We start from the raw sequence: 27,317 nt of genomic DNA, 5'->3' as shown, positions 1-27,317 counted from the left end.
AAAGAATAGTGTTTAACAACCACTACAGAAATAATAAAGTTACTTCAGCACATTTTTAAAGTTGTTAACCTGTCATTCATTTTTTAATGTTTATGGTATAATTTCATTTTTCTTCATCTGGTCCTTATCACCATACCCCTAGCCTTCAACCACGTTAGTTGAGCACAAATTATGTGTTGATAAGGGATGTCTAGTGGGAAAAAATTACTTTAGTTTGAGTTTTTAAAAACCAGTAAGAAAAAAGCAATGAAATATTTCAATTCAATTTTTAGTGAAGTTCTAAATATGATGGTTATGTAGTTATGGTAATTTCTGCAAATGATGCAAATAAAATGAAGAATATGAAACTTTCCCTCCTACCCTTCAGAAACACAGGAATGGTCCACTCAACCTCCAATACCACCCATCCTCTTTCTCACAGCAGTAAGATAGTGGCTCCCGTTTTTGGCATCTTCAACTACTGCTGACTGAACTGAGTTTTGAACAATAAACAGAGTTTACAAGATAAGAAAAGGGCATGCCAGTTGAGGAAGACGGTCTGTACGGTATGCAGCAGTGATATGTAGGAAATCATCAGAAATTGGGGTGATGAGTGCTGATAGGAGATGAGGCTATATAGGTAGGTTGGGACCAAATTTTGAGGGCCTTTTATGCCATAGGAAGGAATTTGAACAAGTGTTTAGGTAATGGCAAACCATTGGCAAGCTGTTTTCCTTCTGCATTCAGGCACTGCATATACTTTCTTCCCCTCTTGTTATTGTTTAGGTTTAAAAACAAAGCTAACCATATCTCTAACTTTTTCCATGCAGTTGGCTGCATATTTCTGCAATTTAAACCATTTAGCAGCCTGATACTATGATTCTGTGTATGTGAAATTGTTATTTGTCATGAAGACAGTCATTAATTTTAAAAAATTTTTAAAAAACCATTTGAGTGGAATTTTTGAAGATTTTTTCCAAGCAATTGAAAAATATAAACAGAAAAATAAAAAATAATTTTGGAGGAAAAAAACACCTGTCAACTATTGAAGCCATGGGTGTTCTATTTGTAAAGGACACGTTTCATTTTGTGTTCCTGTGTAATTTTCCGCTATCCCTTTTTTTTAACTGGAGTCGTTTTATGTGCAAGAGCTTGACTTCAGATCAACTAAGTTCCCAGAATATCTGGCTGTTTGAGTACCTTCAGCTTTCACTGTAAGGACTTCTACTTCAAAAAAAATATTACTCTGTTGAATTTTACATTATCCAGTCAAAAGAGTGTGCTTCTCTGAAGGCAGGGAACATTGTTACTACTGGCCCACATGCTGAGGGGACAACAGAAATGTGGCAAACTTGGTAAAAACGGTACAGACAAAATAAAATCTTATCAGCAGCCTAATGAACTTGGAATGTGTTCTGTTCCTCTAATAAATATTGGTTGTATTATGTGGGAAGTGCTTAGTTTTGTTTGCAATAAGTGTCTTACATTTAACTTGCTGATGTTATGGGTAACAGGAAAACAGGTGGCTGTGACAAGGATGCGCAAAATGGAGGCTCTTTCAAATTATTCATTAAAATCACTAGTTCTGTCTCACCACCCCTCAAACATAGATGCATCAACATAAAGACTGGTGAAATGGCTAACAGGCTTCATGACGTCTAGCAGTGTTAATACTTACCACTTCAATTTTACCACACAAGTAATGATGCATTTAAACATATATATTTATAGTACATTTGAAAATCTTAGTGTAAAGGACTTAGTGTAATAGGATCAAGATAAATCTTTACATGCTCTAATTAACATTTGCTTGGTCTTAGGAGCACGGCATTCCGACGGACATGGGCTACGCTGTGGCCCCTCACCATTCAGGCGTCTACCCTGTACATGTTCAACTTTACGAGGCCTGGAAGAAGGTCTGGAATATTAAAATCACCAGCACTGAAGAATATCCACATCTGAAACCAGCTAGATACCGGAGGGGTTTTATCCACAAAAACATCATGGTGAGCTTCCTCCGGTATGCATAGGGTACAACTAATTCTGCCAGATTTACATTCCTCACTTGAAGAAAGAAAAAAACAAATGCTAGAAGCATAAATGTAGGAAAATCTCCAGGCTGCAGGAAGCATATTTGTCATATCTAAGCAGAAGATGTTTTAATTAAAATCACTTCTTTTCAATTCTTCAAATATAACTGAAAAAGGTTTCGTTACTGACATTGCCACTGGTAAGCAGGCACTGATGTTAAAATACTAAAAAAAAATTACATTTAACTTGCAGATAATTTTTAGTAGACATCACTTCTTCAAAATGTTATTCAGTATGAAAAACTAACACCAACTCTGTCTATATTAACCATGCTGCTCTTTGACAAGCCAGTCAAACTGTGTTCTTCTATTTACCATGCCAGGCTAAAAAAAGAACTCAACCATTTGCAGCCAGAAGCCACATGTGAAGCCCTGCATAATCATTAACATATAATAATGCAGAGTAAAAATGACAGGTGATGTTAATTAAATCATTTGCATACATCATCTAATTCTATCCTGGGCTTCTCTGTTTTGTTTTTTACAATTTCAGTAAATGTATGTTGTCAAAATATGCTACTACCTCCAAAAGTAAGTAATGAAATCCTAATTTCTTCCCAAATCAGAGAACCCTAAGAAAGTCCTGGTAAAGCTAGGAATGGGCCTCCTAATTTAGAATCACACACTGGGAAGAAACACCACAGAAGAACACTATGTGATGAGCCACCGCAACACTCTGTTGAACTGATATGTCTGAAGAGATGTCTACCCTCTAGAATTAGGTTATAACTGACTTCTTTTCAGACAGTTTTTCAATGTCTGCAAAAATTACAGAATGGATAGACATATAGCTTAGATCATCTCCCATCTTGACTTTTCCCTCAATAAAAACTGTTGTAAATGTTGGACGGGGACATAATGGCCACATTTTATCCCAATATGCCCTTCCTCTGTACTGAAAATGAACTTACTGTGGCTCAAGCTGCCAGAATTCTGACCAGAGGGAGTTTAGAAGACCTGGGTTATATTTTTTCATTTCTCCTGAAAACACATTTTATCTATATTATAAATGCATGAATCCTGAGGTAATCAAGGCTCTAACAGCTTTCCTGTTTTGATGGAACTGTCCCTGTGGGTCTGCTTTTGCAGCAATCTGTGGAAACCTTCTATATTTGGCTTGTGGGCTCTTGGATGAGAGTTTCCAAGTGGGAAATGTTCAGCAGACAGTTGATTACACAATAAGCGAGAGAAAACAGGGCTAGGAGCCCATTCAAATAGAGAAGCAAGTAGAGACCAAAGGAGCCAATATGCCCTCCTAGGGAGAGAATGCATCTAGAAATAGGAAACTGAGGAGTGAACTTTAGATCACATTCTTATTTTGTTGTATGAGAGCAGTTTTTTTCTGATGATCCATTCCCAAATCCAACTGAAAAGGACTCATTAATCTTCCCTTCAAACTAGCTATTGATTGTGCTATTATCCTTAATTCAATTCTGTAATTCAAACATCATTCTCTCCCCCCACCACCACTTCCAATCAGTGTCTATATTTCATCAATAATTCCTTTATATCTTTTTTATTTCCTTTCCCACTGCCACCATCTTAATTTACTTCCTTGACTTTCATGTGTTAACTCTGGTGCTGCTTCTTTCTTTATCTATTTACAGGTTCCTTCCACCACCTCACTGCAGTCTATCCCATAGACAGTGCCAACCTTTTAATCTTTCTAAAATGCTGCCTTCATCCTGGCCTTCCTAACCTTGATTAGTTCCAGTTGCTTCCATATCCCCTAATGTGCCCTTCAGGTACCTGAAAACCATCTGGACTGTCTACCTTTCTATTTCCTATTTCCCTGTAGCTGAAACACACTCACTCCAACCAAACTCCATAATAGTATTGCTATTACCATGCCTGTGTCATTCTTTCCACCTTGAGAGACTTTCTGGCCACTGTCTACCTATTTCTATTCCCTTTATTCTTCAATATCAAGTCCCATATCTTAAATAATTGAAAACAAAGCACCTTAGTATACAGCAACTCAATACCTAACTCATACCTACAGGGATCTTATTCTCCTCTGAATTCCTACAACACATCATTTTTTCATCAGGAACGTAAACACCAATTACACTTTAAGGTGTTTGAGCCCTAACCAAAGTCTCTGGACCCCTAGTTTTATTGCATTTTCAACTGAGTCATTTTCCTTCAGTCAAGACTTGATGGAAACCAGCACTCTATACTCTAATCCCTGGTTGTTGAATATGACTCTCTGGAAAGAACCAGTATATTAGTCCATTCTCACATTGCTTTGAGGAAATACCCAAGACTAGGTAATTTATAAAGGAAAGAGGTTTAATGGACTTACAGTTCAGTATGGCTGGGGAGACCTCAGGAAACTTACAATCATGGCGGAAGGCAAAGGGGAAGCAAAGCACCTTCTTCACAAGGCAGCAGGAAGGAGAAGTGCAGAGCAAATGGGGAAGAGCCCCTTATAAAATCATCAGGTCTCGTGAGAACTCACTCACTATCACAAGAACAGCACGTGGGAAATTGTCCCCATGATTCATTTACCTCCACCTGGTCTCTCCCTTGACATATGAGTATTATGGGGATTACAATTTAAGATGAGATTTGGGTGAGGACACAAACCCTAACCATATCAGCCAGAGACCTCTAAGAAATTAGACTACACATTCTGTCTACTTACTGATTTTAATGGAAATGCCCATTGGTAGAGACTATCATTAATCTTGCTGTAAACCCTCTAAGTGGTCTTTATTGATATCTCCCCAGAAGTATTTGTTGGCAGTTGCTCCTGATTGAGCCATAGGTACAGGATATTGGCTTCAGTTCCCATTGGCCAAGATTCTTGTTGATCATGGCTTTCATAATGAACCCCCAGTTATTTTCAGCAGCAATAAGGTTCCCAGGGGTTCATCGGCATCTCAAAGTTTGATTTTGATACTGTTACATCCCCAGAACCAATTCTAGGGGGCAGCCCACAGCAGAATGCCTAAAAATGTTTCTCATCCTTTCTGTAGCATAAGAAAGCTGTTTCAAGGAACATGCTCATCATTCGGTACCACTGCATTTAAGGAGCAAGGCAGTGGAATATGACCCTTACCACACTCCTGATTATCTCCTTAGCCTCCTGTGGTGGTCCACTGACTCCCCTAGGGCTCTCTATGGAGTTCATACCCTCAGCAGGAGTAGTGCTCCTGCAGTTGCAGGGTAAAGCCTGCCACTTCCTCTTCACTGCATTGAAATTCAAATAATTTGAGAAACAGACAAAATTCAAACATCTTTTTGCTTCTCTCTTCATTTTGCATAGAATCAGCTAGGCAATCAAGTCCCAAAGATGGCTCTGTATATATCCTATAATTTTCCAAGCAAAATACTCAAACTGAACCCTAGAAGTGATTCAGTCATAGTCATACACTTTTAAAATGTTAAATGGCATTTAACACATGTGAGCATTTTATTATTTAGCTTTTGGGTCTTTCTCATTACCCCGATATAGCTTAAATCCTTCAAGAGTAGAAAATATATATCTTTCTGCTCTCTCACATGGACTGGCACAGAACTAGCATATGGATCTAGCATTCTAGCATAAAACTAACTCCATGCAACATATTAACATAGAGTCCACAGCTAGTTCCACTAGCACTTAACTAACTCTATTCTGTGGGCTAGCAGAGAGTTTGGAATAAATATTTGTAAAATAAATGAATAAATGCTATATAAAGCATTTATTTATTCCGAATGCTTTCCAAATTCAAAATTTCATTTTTAATTTCCAAATATTACATTTATAATAGTTGTTAGGAAATAAATGTAATTCCGTTAGAATGCATTTGCCTTTAGTTGTTTTTTGTTATTGTTTTTGTATATAGATAGGATAATGAGGATGCATAATGCTTTTAAACATAGACATCATCAGAGCTAATATTTTGTGCTTAAACAGAAGTTTTGTAACTATTTTATTAAGATAAAATAGCTTCTAAGGATATAACTTCTACCAACTTACCAACATAAATAGGATATATAGAGTTTTGATTTATGCAGATATACTGATTGAGCTGTCTGTCCAAGGACTAGATTATACAATAGATTGTATTATATAAACAGTATTATATAATACTGTCCAAGGGCTAGATGAAAATTTATTTTAATACACATTCAAACTAAAATAAATAAATAAATAAATAAATAAATAAATAAATAAATAAAACTAGTATATTTCTACAGGGCTGAAAAACATGTGAGGTCCTGGACAGGTAGTATTTTGAAAGCACTTACTGAACCAAATGTGCTTTAAGAGTAAAGACATAAAACATGAAGATTGATTTACTTAGGACAATAAGCAGAAGATCTGCCCCTATATGATTTTGTAACATTTGTAGATCTCTGAAGTATACTCGTTAATGTTCTGCTACTTCAAATATGTAGTGACAAACACAGGTCACCATGAAGTCATTGTAACATATTCTGCTTAAGGCTTTACCATCTTGCACAACTTTAATTCACACCTTTTATAATTGCAAAAGGCTGTAAAAATTTGAAAAATCTTACCACAAGTGTATATAATTGAAGCAGATAATATATATACAAAGGATGAAGAGAAGATCTTTTACTAAATGACCTTTTATCATTTTGTTGCTACACTTTCTAAAAGTAACAAGCCAAGTGGATAATCTCTTTCTTACTGTAGGAACTGGCAGGCTTCACACTTAGAATCTGAGGTAATTACTATAGCCTGCAGTAGTCCTTTCAGACAAGAACAGATACTGTGATTTGTGTCTCAAATATTCGTTCTAATTTAAAATGTCATTCTGTAAGGAGCACATTGAGTTGATAATTGACTTCATTTTCTAATGCATGGCAGAATTTGGCAGAAACTATTTTCTTAAAATTCTTGCCTATTAGGATTACAGTATAGCACGACAATCCAATACCTTTTTAAAGTCTCATTTTTACTTCTTTTTTTTAATCTCTTGAGATGCTAGAACCTACTAGGCCTCATAATAGAAGTACTCACTTTGATATTTAAAACAGACAAGTAGCTAAAATAACACAACACCCATTTTAGTTTTAAAATATTTCTTCAACTTTCTTCACTATTCCTTCCATATTAGCATCACCTTCTCTTGCCTAGAGTATGATAGATTGTCCAGGCACTAGTTAGACCTGAATAATTCACTAGCTTGTGCATCATCTTCCATGAGCAAAAAGCTAAGTTTCAACAAATTGATTGGAAAAAAAAGCTTTTCCTTACTTTTTTCATTTTTCCTTCAGGTTCTCCCAAGACAAACCTGTGGGCTTTTCACTCACACCATTTTCTACAAAGAATATCCAGGGGGTCCTAAAGAGCTGGATAAGAGTATCCAAGGAGGGGAACTTTTCTTCACTGTTGTCCTCAACCCTGTAAGTACTTTATTCTCCAAATAAATAGTGAAAAATAATAGGGCTGGCAAAAATCACCCTGGCAAAGAGGCCAGGGATTGGGTAGTCATCAGCCAAGCCAATATGAAGTTCTAGCTCTGAAACAGTAGTAAAAACGAAATGGAACCATATCTAGAAATGGGGACAAACCAATTCTACAAGTAGCAGTAACATGAGGAACTCATGGCAGAACCAGGGAAGTGCTCCAGAGGATCCTCCTCTGCATTGGAAAGTGATCAGAAGCTTTTATGGAGAATAAAATTTTTCACCTGTAAAACTCTCCTATTTCCACTGGGAACCAGTTTTTGTTATTGTTGCTGCTGTTGTTGTTGTTGTTGTTGTTTTCCATTTAGGCAACAGTTACCTCTATTATTCTTTTTATTTTACTATTTAAAGTTAATGTAGAAGCAAAAGGGTAGAAGAATTGGGTAAGCAAATATAGTCGTATCTTCTACTTCATGTTAGATCTCGTCTTGCTAGGTCCTATGCTGAAGCAGAGCAGGCCTATTTAATGGGCTACTCTTTTACTTCTTCATACTTGTGTGTCAGCTCCACAGTAAACCATTTGCATATATTGCTGCTTGAGGCAAATATTAGAAAGTTGTGTAGAGAAATAACAAATAGAAGTAAGCTGTATAAGGAAAAGAAGGGATTTTATTTCCCTTTTGAAAATCACTATCATAAAAAGTAAAGCTAAGTTTATTTATCAGAACATGTATGGGTTTGCCCCTGGCATTGGCAATATTCAAGATGAAAAAAAAATTATTTCCAAATGTAAAAAAAATTATCAGTAAAAAAAGTTGGATACGATTGGGATAAATTGAATAAAATTTGCAAAACCACTCTCTTGACCTTAGTTTTATAGTCCCTGCAAATAAAATTGCAAATAGTGTTCACCATCTACTTGTACTCAAGGAGATTTATTGTGTTTAATTCTGCTTGTATTCATCTACTATACTTATGTTTTAACTCCTAGAAAATGAGATAGAAGAAAGAGTAACTCATCTTTGGACAAACCCTGCTCGTGTATTCAAAAATGGGGATAGTTTGGAGGAGTGTGATATTTCGACTTTTGGAAGTTTATCAACCTTCAGATCCCAAAAATACAAATAACTCTGGTTTGAACATCAGAAATATAATAACTCCTCTAACTTACCTATTTTCACAAATGGAAGTATTTTGAGTCTCCTTATACAGCTTTCTTCTCTTTTTTCTCATTTCAACCAGTATAGTAATACATAGTCAAAGAGAGTTAAACCAATGCCTGGTTATGAACTGAAGAAGCAGTTAAAACACTCTTAAAATGCTAACATTTTCACCAATAATTTTAAGCACTTTAATCTATCACCTGTAAAATTCTGATGTTTCACATTTACTTTCATCATAGAGCAACAGGAGTATTAACAAATAATCATGAACTTCTTAAAAGTTCACCGTAGGATTTTATCTCCAATTTCTAAACCAAATGAGTTTCATTTAGCATGGAAGAAATTCAAAGTTAAATCATTCATGTACAATGGATTTATACTAAGAATTTCATCCATTTTGTGATAAGAAATTTTCTAAACCAAATGAGTTTCATTTAGCATGGAAGAAATTCAAAGTTAAATCATTCATGTACAATGGATTTATACTAAGAATTTCATCCATTTTACTAATTTAAAAACCAAATTATTGTCTTTGTTTTTAAAAACCTTACAGTAAAGTTTATGTTAATCTTGGACATTAATTGGACTAACTGAGCAAATTCTTTAACAAACCTCCCTACTTTTCAGGCCTTTATCAATGATATTTGGCAATTTTATGTCTTGAGGAGGAGACTCATAGGAATAAAGGTGGCGGGTTGGGGGAGCCGCACAAAACTTGTTCTTTCCTGATTCAGAAAACTTTCAGTAGACAATTATTTTCAGAAAAAAGTCCCTAGACTCAAAATAAATGACAAATCTTGTCAGATGCCACAAGATAAACAAGGAATCCAAAGCTAATGTTATCTGGCACACCAACTCTAACACTGGAAGCAATTCTACTCACCTGGAGACAAGAGGTTAAGAAGCCCACATCTGGATTCAGCCCACGTCTAGCCAGAGGGAGAACTGCTATCATTAGTTAGTGATATCTGTCTTGGAGAACAGAGTAAGGAGTAGTGGCATGTTTCCCATGAATTCTCCATCCTGAAATTAAGTGCTTGGATAAAGTTTATATTGAAACTAAGGAAGATCCAGATGCAGTAAGGCATGCCAGTAATTTAGCAAATGACATTTTTTATTAGGCCAGGATGAAAATGAGAAAACCTTGATGGAATCAAAGTATACATTAGCTGCAGGAAAGTCATGAATTTTAATTATAGTGGATTTGAAAGATAGCCATTGTAAGTTTAATACCCCAGGCCTCAATTAGAAGTGCCATTTTCTGAGAATGCCAAGTGAAGTTATCATTTACTACAAAAAGGTAGATGTGTATTGGACACATGGCACTTAAATACATTCGCATACATTTGAGCTGAAAATGAAAATATAAACAGGACTTTAGTTAATGAGGGTTTAAAATTTTTACCATATGTCAACATAATATCAAGGTGCAATAAGTTACCAGTAATGGGGTGAGAAAGGGTTACAATAAGGTGTCCCTCAGAGTTAAACTGGAAAGATCACAGCAAAGGTAAAAAACTCTTAAACAGAATAACTCTCTGGCCTGAAATGTTCTAACATTACCAAAATATTTGTCACTGTGAAAGAAAGAAGTATCAATCAAGTGAATTTAACAAAATAGAGAATACAAAGACGAATGTTAGCACTGTCTAGGGGAGAGAAAACTTTGGTCATCTCTGAATAAGCCTTTCCAATGTCACAGGCCTGGACCCCTCTCACGTAGGTTGGATGCAGGGCTTTTGATTAATAGACTTTGAGGTTCAGATCCAGCTGGGGGAGGTGGACCTAGCAGGCTCCCCAAACCTGGAACCATTAAGATTTCAATTTTTCTAATTCTGCCTTTTCTGATTCTAAACCCAACTGATGACTTCCTCATTATGGTTTACTTTCCCATGTAGATCCTACTATAGGAAAAGAATATGTTAATCATAGGAAATTGTACTCTCCGGGACAATAATTTGCAATATAATTTTATAAGTTTTATTTTAATTGATCAATTCTTCCCATGTAACCGGACTACCTGGAAAGAGCCCTCTAATTGTATAGACAGTAATTGTAGAGTATTTCAGTTCCTCTCTAATTTACAGTTACCCATTTTAAACTAATAGATGGTATCCTGTTTTTATTTATTGGTTTCGTGAGCTTTTGCTAATTTGATTCTGTCCCAGAAAAAAAAAACTGACTCTCTCTACAAGTGTGCTGAATCAGGTTTTGGAGCCCATCGGTCAGAAACAGACCTCAAAGTGTTTGTTGATTCACGATGGTAATGAGAGTTACCTCATGATGTACCATGGGAGAGAGCCACTGGAAGTACCCCAGAGTCACTGCTAGCAACACACAGGCATGAGATTTCTACACAAACATGTAATATACCCAGATACAAACATTCTTGATCAATTTACAATTATACAGAGTACTCATATATATTTTCAAAAATTGTGAGAGTCTGTTTACTTTAGATACTTATATAAAATAATATGTAGAAGGGTACTAAGAACTAAAACTTACGAAGATAACAAAAAGGATTAACTGGCAATGACTGCATCTGCTCTCAGCAAATTAAACTCTATATAATATATGACATATATACTTAGACAAAAGGAACTAGTAAGACTATAGTGTTCATTTTAACAAGTTTCCAGTTCCACCTATCTTAGGAAGACGCAATAACAATTAATTAATATGCTGATTGAAAAAGTTCTGGCTTAGACAGGTTTGTACTTCTTGTGGGAGCCATATTATCATCTCAAATGCACTAAACAAAAATGTCACCTTTTTGCTTCAGTGTTCTTATTTCTAATCACAAGATGTGATGAGTCTTTGCTTATGCACTTGTTGAATAAATAGACTCCAGGTATTGAGTCATTAACAACTATAGATGTAGAACACTTTGCCTCCCTTCCACACACTTGATAATAAAGTCAGTGCTTACCTATTAATCCAAAAAAGCAGCTGTGGATTGCCACAAGATTCATGCTGATGGGCCGGGCGCGGTGGCTCACGGCTGTAATCCTAGCACTTTGGGAGGCTGAGGTGGGCAGATCATGAGGTCAGGAGATCGAGACCATCCTGGCTGACACAGTGAAACCCCATCTCTACTAAAAATACAAAAAATTAGCTGGGCATAGTGGTGGGTGCCTGTAGTCCCAGCTACTCAGGAGGCTGAGGTAGGAGAATTGCTTGAACCCAGGAGGCAGAGGTTGCAGTGAGCCGAGATCGTGCCACTGCACTCCAGCCTGGGCAACAGAGCGAAACTTCGTCTCAAAAAAAAAAAAAAAAAAAAAAAAAAGCACTCCGGTATTACATTTGTTTGGAATTCAGGTGAAACAAATCCCTGACTGTGTAACAATATTATGCCTCCTTCATCAAACCATTAACCATCCCACAGAACCATTAGCTAACCCCTTTATGCACACATTTTATTAAATGCTTTTTGTCTCTGTTTCTCAATTTGATATAACATACTTCTACCATACCCTACATACTCTCCTACCTGAATCCCTAAAAGTTAAATCTAAATTGTGTTTCTCTTATTATAAACATGGATGTGAATAGAGTGAATATCTTAAACTAGGATTAACACATAGATTGATTACAACTAAAATAAAAAAACAGAATTCACTCAAGAAGAAAGCCTTTATGAAAAGAAATTAACCCACACTGAAATTGAAAAAAAAAAAAATCACTGTAATTTGTATATGTGTATGCGCTTATCTATAAAATTCACCTGAAAGGAAATAACATTTTGTCCTAATGGGAAGTTTTATGTTTTTTTTTTTTTTTATTCGCTAGTTCTGGAGCACATTCTAATAACAGGAAACCCTTTACTGAAAAATAAATAAATGATAATAACTTTAGACCCTAGAAAAGTAATTCCTGAACATGCCTAATAGTGAGTACTGCCTGAGATGCTTGAATTTTAAAAATCCAGACTTAATGCATCAGAATCTCCAGGGTTGAGCTGGGGCTCTGCATACTCACCATGTGCTTTAGGTGAATCTTAGGATCAGGCAAATAGAGAAATATTGCCGAGGAAGAAAACGGAGAAGTGATTTTGGTAATCAAAGATTATCAAAAACTGTTATAGAAATTGTAGACCTAGAATCAAGGTATCAGAATGGAAGCTGACTCCAAATCTGCAATAGAACTTTAAAAAACAGTAAGAATTAATGTTTTCCTAAGTGACCAAAGAACTCTACCTTAAACTGGATTTTGAAATAGTGTTTACTGCTGTTCATCCTAAAAACTCAGTGTAGGGGTCACCATCCTCAGGAAACCTTTTCTACTCTGATTTAGAGGCCCCTCCTTGTGTTTCTATAGCATCCTCTGCAGACTCTTGCAAAGTACTTATTATCCTGCATCGTAATTGTGGGTTGTATTAGGCTGTACGCTTGTGGTCCTAGAGAATGTGTCTTTCATTTCCAAAACTATTCCAGTGTCTAAACATAATACTTTGTACGTAGTTTTTTATGTTAAGGAAGAGAAATTAACGTTTATAATGACCTGATTTAAAAAGAAAAATGAATCTATTCAAAAAAGGAAATCTGAGTCCTATTAAGAAAATTCTCAAGTCAAAAGCATAAGGAAAATCTGTTTCCTGAATTCAGTGGGGCTGAATTATGTATTGTTGTGTACTATTCTTTACACATGCATTTGTCTTCCCGTATAGAAACTCATCTATGTTGAGTTCTTATAGTTTAAGGACTAGAGGCTCATTCAAGTTACCTCAGGTAATGGGACTCTAGGAAGTAATGTTACTTCAAGTAATGTGGAACTCCAGAAAGCTACACATTCGGGAATCATAGGACCTAGAGGGTGTTCTGAGTCCAAGGTAGCTGCAAGGTCCATAAAAATGAGACTTGCTTTAACACTTATGAGTTTTTTATTATTGAAATTTTTCATTTAATTTTTCTGGGCCATGGTTGACAATGGGTAACCAAAACCCTTGATACGGGGCCTACTGTAAATATTTTTCTGATGAGGTCACTTTACTTACAATAGAAATTAAAGAAGGTAAAGAAAAAAATGAGAAATACTAATATTAATCTTGCCTTAGTGCTTTATTATGAACCCAAAGATGCTTTTCACATATCTTTCTCTTTTCTGTACACCTGATCACATTATACATTCCTTCAAAAAAAGTGCTGCTTGTTTACGATTTCTGCAAGACCATTAATTACTCTTACAAATGGCCCAATATGAATGCATCACATATTCTCCATATCAGAATTCAGCCCCAAATCTAACTGCTTACTGCCTCATCCTCCGGATTGTCAGGTCGAATTTCCAAGCAAGGGAATCCACTTGCTTCAGCTCACCTTTCTGAGTCAGCCCATATCAGTCCTGGTCTTCTGTGAAATGTCCGTTCTTCGTTTATATCCCCACATGCCCCCCACTTGTAAACTATGACTGAGTAACGGCTGCCTAAGAACCATCCTCCTAGCAAAGACTTGCAAGGGGAGGTGCTATGCAGCTATTAGCTTGATCTGAATCCTGTGAGAACAGTCATTATGGTTTCCAGCCAATCCCACAGATTGGGAGTAAACTGAACCTCTTTGGAGAGGCTCAAAAGATTCATTTTGAAGCTTATAAAGTCTAAGTAGAATAAGTAGCTCTCTTAGATGGGACTAGTTAATTTTATCATTTTAATATATGTATTGCTCCATACTCACTTGGAATGCAAGCTCCAATAGGGCATTTACATCTTGTGTTTTGTTTACTCTAAACCTCAACACTAGGAAGAGTTCTGGCATTATAAGGTGCTTAAAAAATATTTTATAAATGAATGAATGAACGTAAATGTCCAAAAGGGAGGGGGGAGTGGCCAGTAGCAAAATAAACTATGTTCACCCTTATGTAATAAAATGCATTATGCAATAAAATATGCTTTATAATAAGATACATTCAGGCATTTAAAAACATGTTGTATAATAATTTTGGCCGAGTGTGGTGGCTCACTCCTGTAATCCCCGCACTTTGGGAGGCCAAGGCGGTTGGATCCCCTGAGGTCAGGAGTTCCTGACCAGCCTGGCCAACATGGTGAAACCCTGTCTCTACTAAAAATACAAGAATTGGCCAGGCATGGTGGTGAATGCCTGTAATCCCAGCTACTCGGGAGGCTGAGGGATGAGAATTGCTTGAACCCGGGAGGTGGAGGTTGCAGAGAGCCAAAATCGCACCACTGCACTCCAGCCTGGGTGACAGAGCGATACTCCATCTAAAATAATAATAATAATAATTTTAATGACATGGGAAATATTTGTGATCTTCTCAATGGGAAAAGTAAATTACAAGAAAATAAGATATGAGTATGGAAATAAACTAGAAAGAACTCAGCAGAATGTTAGCAGTAGTTATCCTAGATCACATGATTGAAGATGATTTCCATTATCTTCCTCTAATTTTTATAAAATATCTATAGTGAACATCTATTAGTGTTATAACCAGAAACTTCACACACACGAACACAGAGACACAACACACACAGAGTTACACAATAAATGCTACATTAAAAATAATAATAATCATCTAATAGTGATGTACATAAAATAGAATTATTTTGTGTTGTTGGCGTACAGGAATAGAATTTCTATTTACTCAGTTCCAATTGTTCTGTATCTGTAAGTCTCATATGTTGCCTATCACCTGCCCCACAGTGTGATTATTTGTGTGTGCATCCTTTCTACTGTATAATGGGGCATTCTTATTACACAGGTAATCTGTGTGTGTTTCATCTTTGTGCTTTCCATTGTGTCTAGATCAATGTTTGAATCTAATAAGAGGTTGCTAAATGTATTTTAATGATTGACTAAATGCATGAAGAGTTATATTTCAGGGGTATGACTTGCTTTAAGATATATCCAAATGTGAATAACAAGCCGAGTTTTAATAAAACTGCATTTGGCAGAGTCTCTGCTTGCAAGTAAATGAAATTTAGACTTCAGAAAATGTTTAAGAGGCCCTAAATCTTTAGCAGGTTTTCACAAGTGATGATGAAATTTACCTGACACAGAACAAAGGATTATTAAACTGGAAAAGACCATGAAAGTTATCTATCAATCTCCTAATTTTTGGTGAACTAGAGTTCCAAAAAGATTATTTAGTTCGCTCCAGGTAGCTTCTATAGTATTCTGACCAGAACTCTATTCTTCCTGACTCTTAGTTCACCACTTCACCCACTACAACACACTGTTTCTGCACTCCTGGCTAAACTGGTCTTGATATGATGCACATTCCTTCTTGATATGACTCAGTGACCTGGTACTGAAAAAATCTGAGTGGTTAAACATGTCAGGCTATTGTCTAAGAAAAAGCAAACCATCTCCATGTAGGGTTAAAAAGCAAAAAACTAGTCCTTTTGAGAAAGGCTGTAATAAACACTTGCAGTTAAGGAAAAATGTGTAATGTACTTTTAAAGAACTACGAATAAAGAATTATGTTCTTTTTATCTTAAACCAATACATTGTATTGATGTTAATTATAAAATGGTAAGACTTTTAAATTTATAAAGCCAAAACATTTTATTTCATTTCTTTGCTATCCTCCATATCAGCCCTATTTTTCTATTATTAATGTTCTTCATTACTAACTGTGGTGTTATATACAGCAGGTCCTTGAATAATGCTGTTTCCTTTAATATCATTTTGTTATAATATTGATAAGGAAAAAATCAATTCCCATCCAGGGCCAATCTGTGTGGAGTTTGCACATTCACCCCATGTCTATGTGGATTTTCTCCTGATACTCGGGTTTCTTCCTACATCCCAAAGATGTGCATATCAGGTTAACTGTCCTGTATAAACCGTGATGGAATAGCATATTGTCCAGGGTCGGTTCTTGCCTTGTGCCCTGAACTGCCAGGATAGGCCCTGGCCCCCAAGCAACCCTAAACTGGAATAATTGGGTAAATGATTATCTTACTTGTTTTTACTAACCTTTCCTAAATATATGTAGAGCTCACATTTATTTCAATGTTTAATATTAAAATGCTTGTGTTCCTGTTTAGAAGCTGGGTGATGTTTTGGGGGACAGAAATATGTCATAGGAAATTAACTGTTGTTTAGATTATTTAAGCATTGGTAAAATTGGTTTTGTTATATGTCATTTTGTTTACAGTTTCAGTTTCCAAGAACCTACCATTAACATTAAGTGAGAACTTACTGTTATTACTTGTCACTGTGAGATTAAGAAAACCACAAGAAAGCATGATTAAGTCGTTTTGACCTCCATAGTTAAGAAAAATAAGAGTATGAAAACTTTCAAGTTTTTGGAATGGATATTATCTTAAAATGTAAGAAAATAGATATTAAGTTGGAGAAATGAATATTATGTTATTTTTTGTTTAATCCTTTGATAGTTTCCCATAACAATCAGTGACACCCAGTAGCAAAGATTTTAATTCCTAAATACTATTTATTTAATTCCTAAGTACTAAATGCAAAATGCTCATATTTTAATTCCTAAATACTATTTCTAGCATTCAGGATAGACAGAAAATTTCTTCACTTGAAAAAAATAAATCAAATCTGGCTCCTGTCCACTTTTCTCATCCTTTTTTCCAGTAACTTCTTATATGCACCTTTCACTCCACCCATACGGAATAATTCACAGTACCTTGAACAAAACTTTGTACTATCTCACTCTGTGTCTTAAAGTATTATCACCTCAATCTGGAATGCCCTCCTGCAAATTTGAACTCATACATCATTTTTTTAAAGAAGACATCCCCAACCCTCTAGCTTGATTTCTAATGTTTCTCCTCTGTGTTCTCATAGTACTCAGGCATAACCCAATTATAATTTGCCTACAGTCCTATAATCAATTATCTTTACCTTCCAGTAATTTTTGACTTCCTTGATGGAAGACATCATGCCTTATTCTACTTTACATTCACAATACACTGCAAAAGTTTTGGCACATAGTAGGTTCTAAATAAATGACAGTGCATTTCCCATGACTTCCCGTGACTACATACATACTATCTTTGGAATTTGAAAGAAAATTTGGTTGCCTTGGAAGTATCTCACCAAAGAATTCACTTGATTACAGAGGGTTTGAGTAACTGAGTTTTTATTCTCTCCCAACATGGCATCTAATATATGACCTTATTGAAGTAATTGAGTTTATGACAAGATGCTCAATTTCACTCATAATAAGAAAAATGCAAAGTAAGATTATATTGAGATACTATTTCTTATCTACCAGATTAACAAAAATTCAAATGATTGCTAAGATATTCTGTTAGCAAGTCTGTGGGAAAACAGGTACTCTCATATATCCTGGTGAGTGAGTAAATGGTGCAACCCTAATGGAAGAAATTTAGCAACATCTAACAAATCCACATAGCACTTGCTCTTCACTGCAGAAATTCTACCTTTAGAACTCTACCTTAAAGAAGAAATTACCACAAAGTCAATTTTTTAATGAACAATCTGAATGCAAACATTTTTTCAGTTATTCATTACTGGATTATTTGTACATCAAATAGTGGGAACAACCTAAACATCCATCCATAAGAGACTGGTTAAAAAAATCTGTGGTATAGCCATACATGAAACTACTATACAAATAAAATTAGGAAGATTTTGATGTACTGTGATTTCCACAATATATTAAGGGAGGAAAAAGTGGGCAATTTTAATACATATTGATATTTATCTACTTGTACAAAAAGAAATACAGGAAAAACATACCAAAAATAATAAAAGAGTTTTCTTAATTATTAATAGAAATTTAAAACTTTTAAATTATTAATAAAAATAAAATTACATTTAAAATAGGGGGGATGGTGGGATGAGAGCAGAAAAGTAAGGGGATGAGTGGGAGAAACACTTCACTAAGTACATTTTTTACATAGTTTTGTTTTTGTTTTGTTTTGTTTTGTTTTTTGAGACAGAGTGTCGCTCTGTTACCAAGGCTGGAGTGCAGTGGCATAATCTCGGCTCACTGCCTTCACCTCTCAGGTTCAAGCGATTCTCCTGCCTCAGCCTCCTGAGTAGTTAGGACTACAGTTACGTGCCACCATGCCCGGATAATTTTTTGTATTTTTAGTAGAGACAGGGTCTCACTGTGTTAGTCATTGAGTTTGCCAAAATGGTCTTGATCTCCTGACGTCGTGATCCACCCACCTCAACCTCCTAAAGTGCTGAGATTGCAGGCATGAGGTACCTAGCCCAGCCTATAGCTTTGATTTTGAACCATGAAATGTTTTACATGTAGTCAAAATAATAAATGAAAAAGGATGAGAAAGAAATAAGCAAACCTGAAAACTGAAGACAAATGAACAAATAAACCTAACATGGATATGTATGTAATATATTACACAAAATAATTAAAATAATTTTGAGTATACGATTCTAACTGTATACATTTAGTGAAATATAAGACAAAAGTTTGCATGGAAAATGTAAACTTTATTAATAAATTTTTGTTGAATTATGAAATATTTCTCACGTATTGTCAGATAGAAAAAATAAATGAAAATATTGATGCTGTTGTGGACTGAGTTTTCGCTGTAAAACAAAGAATAAAAATACGGAAAGGAGGATAATAAGAGAGAATTAGAGTATTTACATTTGAAATGAGGAGATTAATAAGAACTTAAGGTTTCCTACCTCTATCTAGAATCAATGACACTGAGTAGCAAAGAGCTCAGCTAGTGCTCAAATTTTAACTTCTAAATACTCTTTCTCCCGAAAAGCAAGTGGGCTTTTTGGAGAAAAAGCTAAATTCAAGTCAGATACATGGAAAGTGCAAATTGCATCTGGAACACCTTGTACCAGAAAAAAGGGAAACACTCACTCAAAGACTAACAAGCTTGTGTTAAACAGGACAGAAATCAGCTAAAAGTGCCCTTGACATGAGATAATTTGAGCATCAAAAAAATGGAGGATCAAAAAATTTGAGCATCAAAAAAATTCATACTCAAAGTATGAATAAAGAAGGAGAGTTCTTCTGTAGAAAAGAACACCAGTGCCAGATAATGAATTCAGGTAGAATGATGGAATTCAAAGATCATCCTTTTGCAGACACCAGTGAAAACAATTGATTGAAAAAAGAAACATCAATAATTGCTGAAACTTTTGGGTGAAAGATTACACAGCCTTAAGGTTTAATTCCATAGATTACTTATTAATTACAAAGAGAAAAATCATTCTTTAAAATAGAGAAATCTGACAGTTTCTACTGTAACCAAGTGATCAGACTTAACATCACCAAAGGTGGAGTAACTTAACAAGATAAGCTGATATTAGGCACCTCCTATTGTGACTCGATACAAAACAAAGTAGGGTGACAACAGCAAAATGATGAAATAGAAAGTCCCAGATCCTCCTTCCATAGAGTCACCAACTCAACAACAATACATGAACGAATTCCCTTTGTGAAAAATCCAGAAACAAATTAAGACACTTCTGAACCCCAGGCAAGAACAAAACCAGCTGCTTAGAGGCTAGTAAAAAAATTCATAATACTCACTTGCCACAGTCGCTTCCACTGACTCAGCAGAGAGCAACTGGAAGAAAGCTTCCAGCTTCTAGCTTCTCCCACAGTCCCATAGGAGGGAAAGACTTGGCTTGTACATTTTTTTACATTGAACATTTAGGCTTTTGGTGGGGGACAGAGGGGCAGAAGAGTGGGTGGGGGGTTGCCCAAGAGACTAGTTTTTATCTTATCTGTCTCCAAGTGCTGACAGGACCCAACATATTCTAGAAGCCAGGGTCTGCTGACAACAAAAGACAGCTTGGCAGCTAATAGCAGCTCCAGATTATTATTCTGGAATAATCCATTCCAGAAGGAGGAATAGATTACAAGGTCTTGGAAGAAAATCGACTAGTAAATCCCTCTAATTGAGAATTTACACTAAAAGTCTATTGCAGATGTATCCACAGACTAGAGGTGAGAGGACCTCAGAATCTCTAACCTGCCTATTGGTGAAGGTTTATTCCTATACAAAGCCTGTTTTTTACAGAGTGAGAGAGGAAGCTATTTTTTGAAATGCACAGATTCCAACAAAAGGTAGCAAGGCACATTTAAAAAAAGGAAAATATAGACCAATCCAAGGAACAAAATAAGTCTCCAGAAACCAACTTAATGAAATGGAGAGATTAAATTACCTGACAAGAATTCAAAATAATCATCATAAAGATGTTCAAAAAACTCAGGAGAAAAATGGATGTACAAAGTGAGAATTTCAACAAAGAAATAGAAAATATTAAAAATGGAATCAAATAGAAATCTCAGAGCTGAAGAATAAAATAACTGAAGTGAAAAAATCAGTACAAAGTTTTAATAGCAAACATGATTAAGCTGAAGAAAGAATCAGGGAACTTGAAGACAGGTCATTTGAAATTGCCCAGAGAGCAAAATAAAATAAAACAACATAAGGAGTGAAGAAAGTCTAAGGGACTTAGGAAACACCATCAAGTTTGCAAATATTTGTATTATGGGAGTCTCACAAAGAGAAGAAAGAGAGAACGATGCAGAAAGCTTATTTGAAGAAATAATGGCCAAAAATTCCCAAATATGGAAAAGGAAGTAGAGATCCTAGTTCAAGAGGCCAACAAACTCCAACTAGGAAGAACCCAAAGATAACCACACCAAAAAAGGTTATAATAAAAATGTCAAAATTCAAAGGATGTTAAAAGCAGAAAAAGAAAAGTGATTCATCACATGAAAGGGAGTCTCCGTAACACTATCAGTAGATATCTAGCAGAAACCTTTCAGGACAAAACGGAGAAGGGAGATATATTCAAAGTGCTGAAAGAAAAAAAATTGCCACCCAAGAATACTATAGCCTGCAAAATTGTCCTTCAATAATGAAGGAGGAGCTTCTGCACTACAACAACCACAACAACAAAACTATCAACAGAGTAAATAGCCTACAAAATGGGAGAAAATATTTGCAAACTATACATCTGACAAAGGTCCAATATCCAGCATCTATAAGGAACTTAAACAAATTTACAAGAAAAAAAAAAAAAAAAAACAACTTTATTTAAAAAGTGAGCAAGGGACATGAACAGACACTTTTCAAGAGAAGACATACATGTGGCCAACAAGCATATTAAAAAAGCTCAGTATCACTGATCATTAGAGAAATGCAAATCAAAACCACAATGAGATACATACCAGTCAAAATGACTATTACTAAAAAGTCAAAAAATAACAGATGCTGGCGAGGTTGCAAAGAAAAGGGAATGCTTGTACACTGTTGGTGGGAATGTAAATTAGTTCAACTATTGTGGAAAGCAGTTTGGCAATTCCTCAAGCAGCTAAAAACAGAACTACCATTTGATCCAGCAATCCCACTACTGGATATATACCCGAAATAATATAAATTGTTCTGTCGTAAACACACATGCATATGTTTGTTGCAGCACTATTCACAATAGCAAAGACATGGAACCAGCCTAAATGCCCATCAGTGGTAGACTCGATAAAGAAAATGTGGTACATATACACCATGGAATACAATGCAGCCATAGAAAAGAAAAAAATCACATCCTTTGCAGGAACATGGATGGAGCTAGAGGCCATTATCCTTAGCAAGCTACCACAGGAACAGAAAACCAAATACCACATGTTCTCACTTATAAGTGGGAACTAAATGATGAGAACACATGGACACAAAGAGGAGAACAATAGACACTGGTGCTGACCACAGGGTGGAGGATGGGAGGAGGAAGAGGAACAGAAAAAATAACTCTTGGGTACCAGTCTTGGGTACCTGGGTGATGAAATAATCTGTACTTCTAACCACTATGACACGAGATTACCTATATAAGAAAGCTGCACATGTAACCCTGAATCTAAAATTAAATGTTAGAAGAAATAAAGACCTAGATAAGCAAATGCCAAGGGAGTTTATTACCACTATATCGCCTTTACAAGAAATGCTAAAAGGAGACCTTCAAGTTGAAATGAAAACACCCTAGGCAGCAGCAGAAATTATTATGAAACCATAAAGCTCACTAGTAAAAGTAAATATACCAATAAATAGATAATACTGTAATATTGTAATGGCTGTGTATAGATCACCTTTAATTCTGATACTCAAGTTAAAAGGCAAAAGTATAAAAAAAACTATAACTATATGACAATAATAAAAAGGGTAAAGGAGGTGAAAGAATAGAGCTTTATATCCAATTGAAGTTAAAGTTGTTATTAGCTTAAAATATCAGCTTAATATTTGTTATAACTATAAGATGTTTTATGTAAGCCCCATAGTACCACAAAGAAAATACTTTTTAAAAAATAAATGAGAAAGAAATCAAAGCCTATCACTACAAAAATCAACAAAAGGAAGACAGCAAGAGAAGAAAAGATGGACAGAAAAACTACAAGACAAAACAATTAACAAAATGGTAATAGTAAGTGCTTCCCTATCAGTAGTTACATTAAATGTAAATAAATTAAACTCCTCAGTCAAAATGGATACAGCAGCTGAATGGATAACAAAAACAAGATCCAGCTATATGCTGTCTACAGAACACTAGTTTTAGATTTAAAGTCACACACAGCCTGAAAGTGAAAGTATGGAAAATTTATCCCATCCAAATGTTAAGCAAGAGAGAGCAAAAGTAGCCATATTCGTATCAGACAAAATGGACTTTAAGTCCAAAACTGTCACAAAAAACAAAGAAGGACATTATCTAGTGATTCAAAAGTCAATTAACCAGGAAGATATAACAATTATAAATATAAATGCATGCAAATTCAGAGCACCCAAATATGTGTAATAATCATTGAGATAACTGAAGGAAGAAATAGACAGTAACACAATAATAGTAGGAGATAACATCCTACTTTCAACAATAGAACACTTAAACTAAAAATCAATAAGAAAACAATACTTGAACAACACTATAGACCAAATTGACCTAGCCGACAGATACAGAACATTTCACCCAACAGCAGCAGAATGCACATGCTTCTCAAACTCACACAAAATACATTCTAGGATAGATTACATGTTGGATCACAAAATAAGTCTCTTTTCAGAATATCAATTACTACCACAGGGAATGAAACTAAAAATCAATAGCAGAAGGAAAAATGGGAAATTCACATATATGTGGAAATTAAATGAAACATTCTTCAATAATCATTTGGGTACAAGAAAAAAATCAAAAGAGAAATTTAAAAATACCTTGATATAAATTAAAAAAACAAACAAACAAACAAACAAAAAACACCTACCAAAACTTGTGGAATGCAGCAAAAGCACTACTATGTGGCAAGTTCATAGTGATAAATGTCTACATTTTTAAAAACAGAAACAATTCAAATAAAGTATTCAATTCTACCTCAAGGAACCTCAAGAAACTAGAAAAAAAGAGCAAACTAAACCCAAAATTAGTAGAAAGGAAATAATAAAGATTAGAGCAAAAATAAATGAAATCGAAAATATAAAAATAAGAGAAAAAATCAATGAAATTGGTTTTTTGAAATGATTAACAACATTGGCAACCCTTTAGTTACTAAGAGAAAAGGAAGAAGACTCAAATAAAATCAGAAATGTAGGAGGAGACATTACAACCGATTACAAGAATAAAGATGATCATAATAGTCTATAATGTACAATTATGCATTGATAAATTGGAATAACCAAGAAAAAAATGGATAAATTTCTAAACACATACATCTTGAAGAAATAGAAAATCTGAGTAGACCTGTAACTAGTAAGGAGACTGAGTCGCTAACCAAAAGGCTTCGAACAAAGAAACTTCCAGGAACAGATGTCTTTACTGGTGAATGATATCAAACATTTAAAGAACTAATGCCAATCCTTATCACACTCTCCAAAAAAATGGAATAGAAGGGAGCACTTCGAAACTCAGTCTATGAGTTTACCTAATACTGATTAGGTACCTAATACAGTAATAGATACCTAATACTGATTAGGTATCAGTAGTAGCCTAATACCAAAGCCAGACAAATATACTACAAGAAGAGAAACTACAGGACAATATTCCTGATGAACATAGATACAAAAGTCCTCAACAAAATAGTAGCAAACTAAATTCAACAGCACATTAAAAGGTTATACACCATGACTAAGTGGCATTGATTCTTGAGATGCCAAGATGGCTCCACATACAAAAATCAGTTAATGTAATATACCAAAATAACATAATTAAGGATAAAAATGTTATGATCATCCCAATAGATACAGAAAAATTGTTTGACAAAATGGAATACAATTTCATGATTAAAAACTCGCAACAAGGTAGGAGTAAAAGGAAATTACCTCAACATAATAAAAGCCATATACAAAAAACTCCACAAGTAACCTCATTCTTCATGGTAAAAACCTGAAAACTTGCCTGAGGAACAAGGCAAGGATGCCCACTCTCATCATTTCTATGCAACATTGTACTGGAAGTACTAGCTATAGCAGTTAGGCAAGGAAAAAAAAAAAAAGACATCCAAATTATAAATAAAAAAGTAAAATTATCTCTGTTTGGACATGACATGATCTTATATTTAGAAAACCCTAAAGATTTCACACACAAACATACACACACATGCATGCACACACAAAAAAACAACTGTTAGAATTAATAGTTCCAGGATACAAAATCAACATACAAAAATGAGTTCTGTTTCACTAACCACAAACTATCCAAAAAAAATTAAGAAAACGATCCCATTTATAATGGCATAAAAAAGAATAAAATACGTAGAAATAAACTGTCCCAAGACAGGAAGCAACTTGTACACTGAAAACTGCAAAATATTCCCAAAAGAAATTAAAGAAGATGCAAATAAATAGAAAGATACTCCATGTTCATAGATTGGAAGATAAATATTATTAAAATATCCATACTACCCAAAGTAATCTACAGATTAAATGCAAACCCTCTCAAAATCCCAGTGGCATTTTTTACCAAAATAGAAAAAACAATCCTAAAATTCACATGGAACCACAAAGGGCCCCAAAAAGTGAAAACAATTTTGAGACAGGAGAACAAAGCTGGAGGTATCCTACTTCCTGATTTGAAAATATATTACAAAGATATGGTAATTAAAGAGTATAGTGATGGTACAAAGATAGATACATAGATCAATGGAACAGAATACAAAGCCCAGAAATAAATCTATGCATATGTTGTCAACTGACCTTTGACAAGGGCATCAAGAATACACAGTGAGGAAAAGATAGTCTCTTCCACAAATAGGGTTGATAAAATTGAATATGCACATATAAAAAACCAAAATGGACCCTTATCATACACCCTACACAAAAATCAATTTAAAATGGATTAAAGACTTGAAAGTAAGACCTGACACTGTAAAACATTCCAACACGAACATAAAGGAAAAACTTCATTACATTAGTCTTGGCAATGATTCTTGAATATGACACCAAAAGCATGTGCCACAAAAGCAAAAATAGACAAGTGGTGGGATTACATCAAATTTAAAAGCTTCTGCACATTAAAAAAAAATAAACTAAAATAACCAACTGAAGGAAAGTGCAACCTATAGAATGGGAGAAAATACTCTCACATTGTATGTCTAACAAGGAGTTAATATCCAAAATATAAAAGGAACTGCTACAACTCAATAGCAAAAAACAAAAACAAATAATCCAATTAGAAAATAAACAAAGAACTTGAACAGTCATTTCTCCAAAGGGCACATGACCGACAGGCATATGAAAAGAAATTATAAGCCGATGCTCCTGATGAATATAGATGTTAAAAAAGTCACCAATCATCAATTTTTATATAAATTTGTATATACAAATATAAATAAGTGCTAGTGAGAATGTAGAGAAATTTATATATATATAAATCACTAATCATATATATATATGTGTATATATATACAAGTGCTAGTGAGAATGTGGAGAAATTAGAACTCTTGTACATAGTTGGTAGGAATGTAAAATGGTGCAGCTGCTATGGGAAACTATGGAGGTTCCTCAAAAAATTAAAAATAGAACTACCATATGATTCAACAATTCGACTTCTGGGTATACATCCAAAAAAAATGAAATTGAGATCTTGAAGAGATACACGCACTCTCATATTCACTGCAGTATTATTCACATAGCCAAGATGACGAAACAACCTAAATGTCCATCAATAGGCAAATGGGTAAAAAACATGGTATATTCATACAATGAAATGTTATTCAGCCTTAAAAAGAATAGGGAAATTCTGCTATGTGTGACAACATGGATCAACATTGAGACATTATGCTAAGTGAAATAAGTCAGTCACAGAAGAACAAATACTGCATGGTTCCACTTAACATGAGACATCTGAAACAGTCGAACTCATAACAGCAGATAGTAGAGTGATGATTGCCAGGAGCTTGGGGAGGGTTCAATGGATATAAATTTTCAATTATGCATGACGAATACCCTCTAGAGATCCAACGTACAACATACACTTATAATTAACAATACTGTACTGCAAATTTAAAAATGTAAGAGGCGAAATTTTATGTTACATGTTTTTTACCACAATTTTTAAAAAAGAAAGAAAGAATTTTTAAAATATCTTTTTGTGTTCTTAATCTAATGAAGAAATAATCAGACAAATGCAAACACTGATATATTCTATAAAACAAATAGTCTGGACTTTTCTAAAAAGGACAATGTAGTGTTTTTAAATAATAGGAAGAAAGGATTATTCTAGTTTAAAAGAAACTAAAAGGCATAATAATGTAATGTAATTTATAAGCCTAAGCTTTCATTGGATCTGGA

At 34.8% G+C, this 27,317-nt stretch overlaps 1 protein-coding gene across 3 annotated transcripts in view; it reads left to right on the top strand.

Annotated features, from left to right (window-relative positions):
• Positions 1-27,317, top strand: part of NDST3 (N-deacetylase and N-sulfotransferase 3) — a 212,344-nt gene that overhangs the window by 100,019 nt on the left and 85,008 nt on the right. For all 3 annotated transcript variants that reach the window (XM_003899120.5, XM_009207471.3, XM_009207470.3), the window contains exons 5-6: positions 1,800-1,985; positions 7,305-7,433. In XM_003899120.5, the coding sequence (XP_003899169.1) occupies positions 1,800-1,985; positions 7,305-7,433 (315 nt within the window). The remainder of the gene's footprint in view (positions 1-1,799; positions 1,986-7,304; positions 7,434-27,317) is intronic.

Source organism: Papio anubis, chromosome 3 (genome assembly GCF_008728515.1).
Source record: "Papio anubis isolate 15944 chromosome 3, Panubis1.0, whole genome shotgun sequence".
Lineage (NCBI taxonomy): Eukaryota > Metazoa > Chordata > Mammalia > Primates > Cercopithecidae > Papio > Papio anubis.
This window is presented reverse-complemented; position numbering and strand designations above follow the sequence as displayed.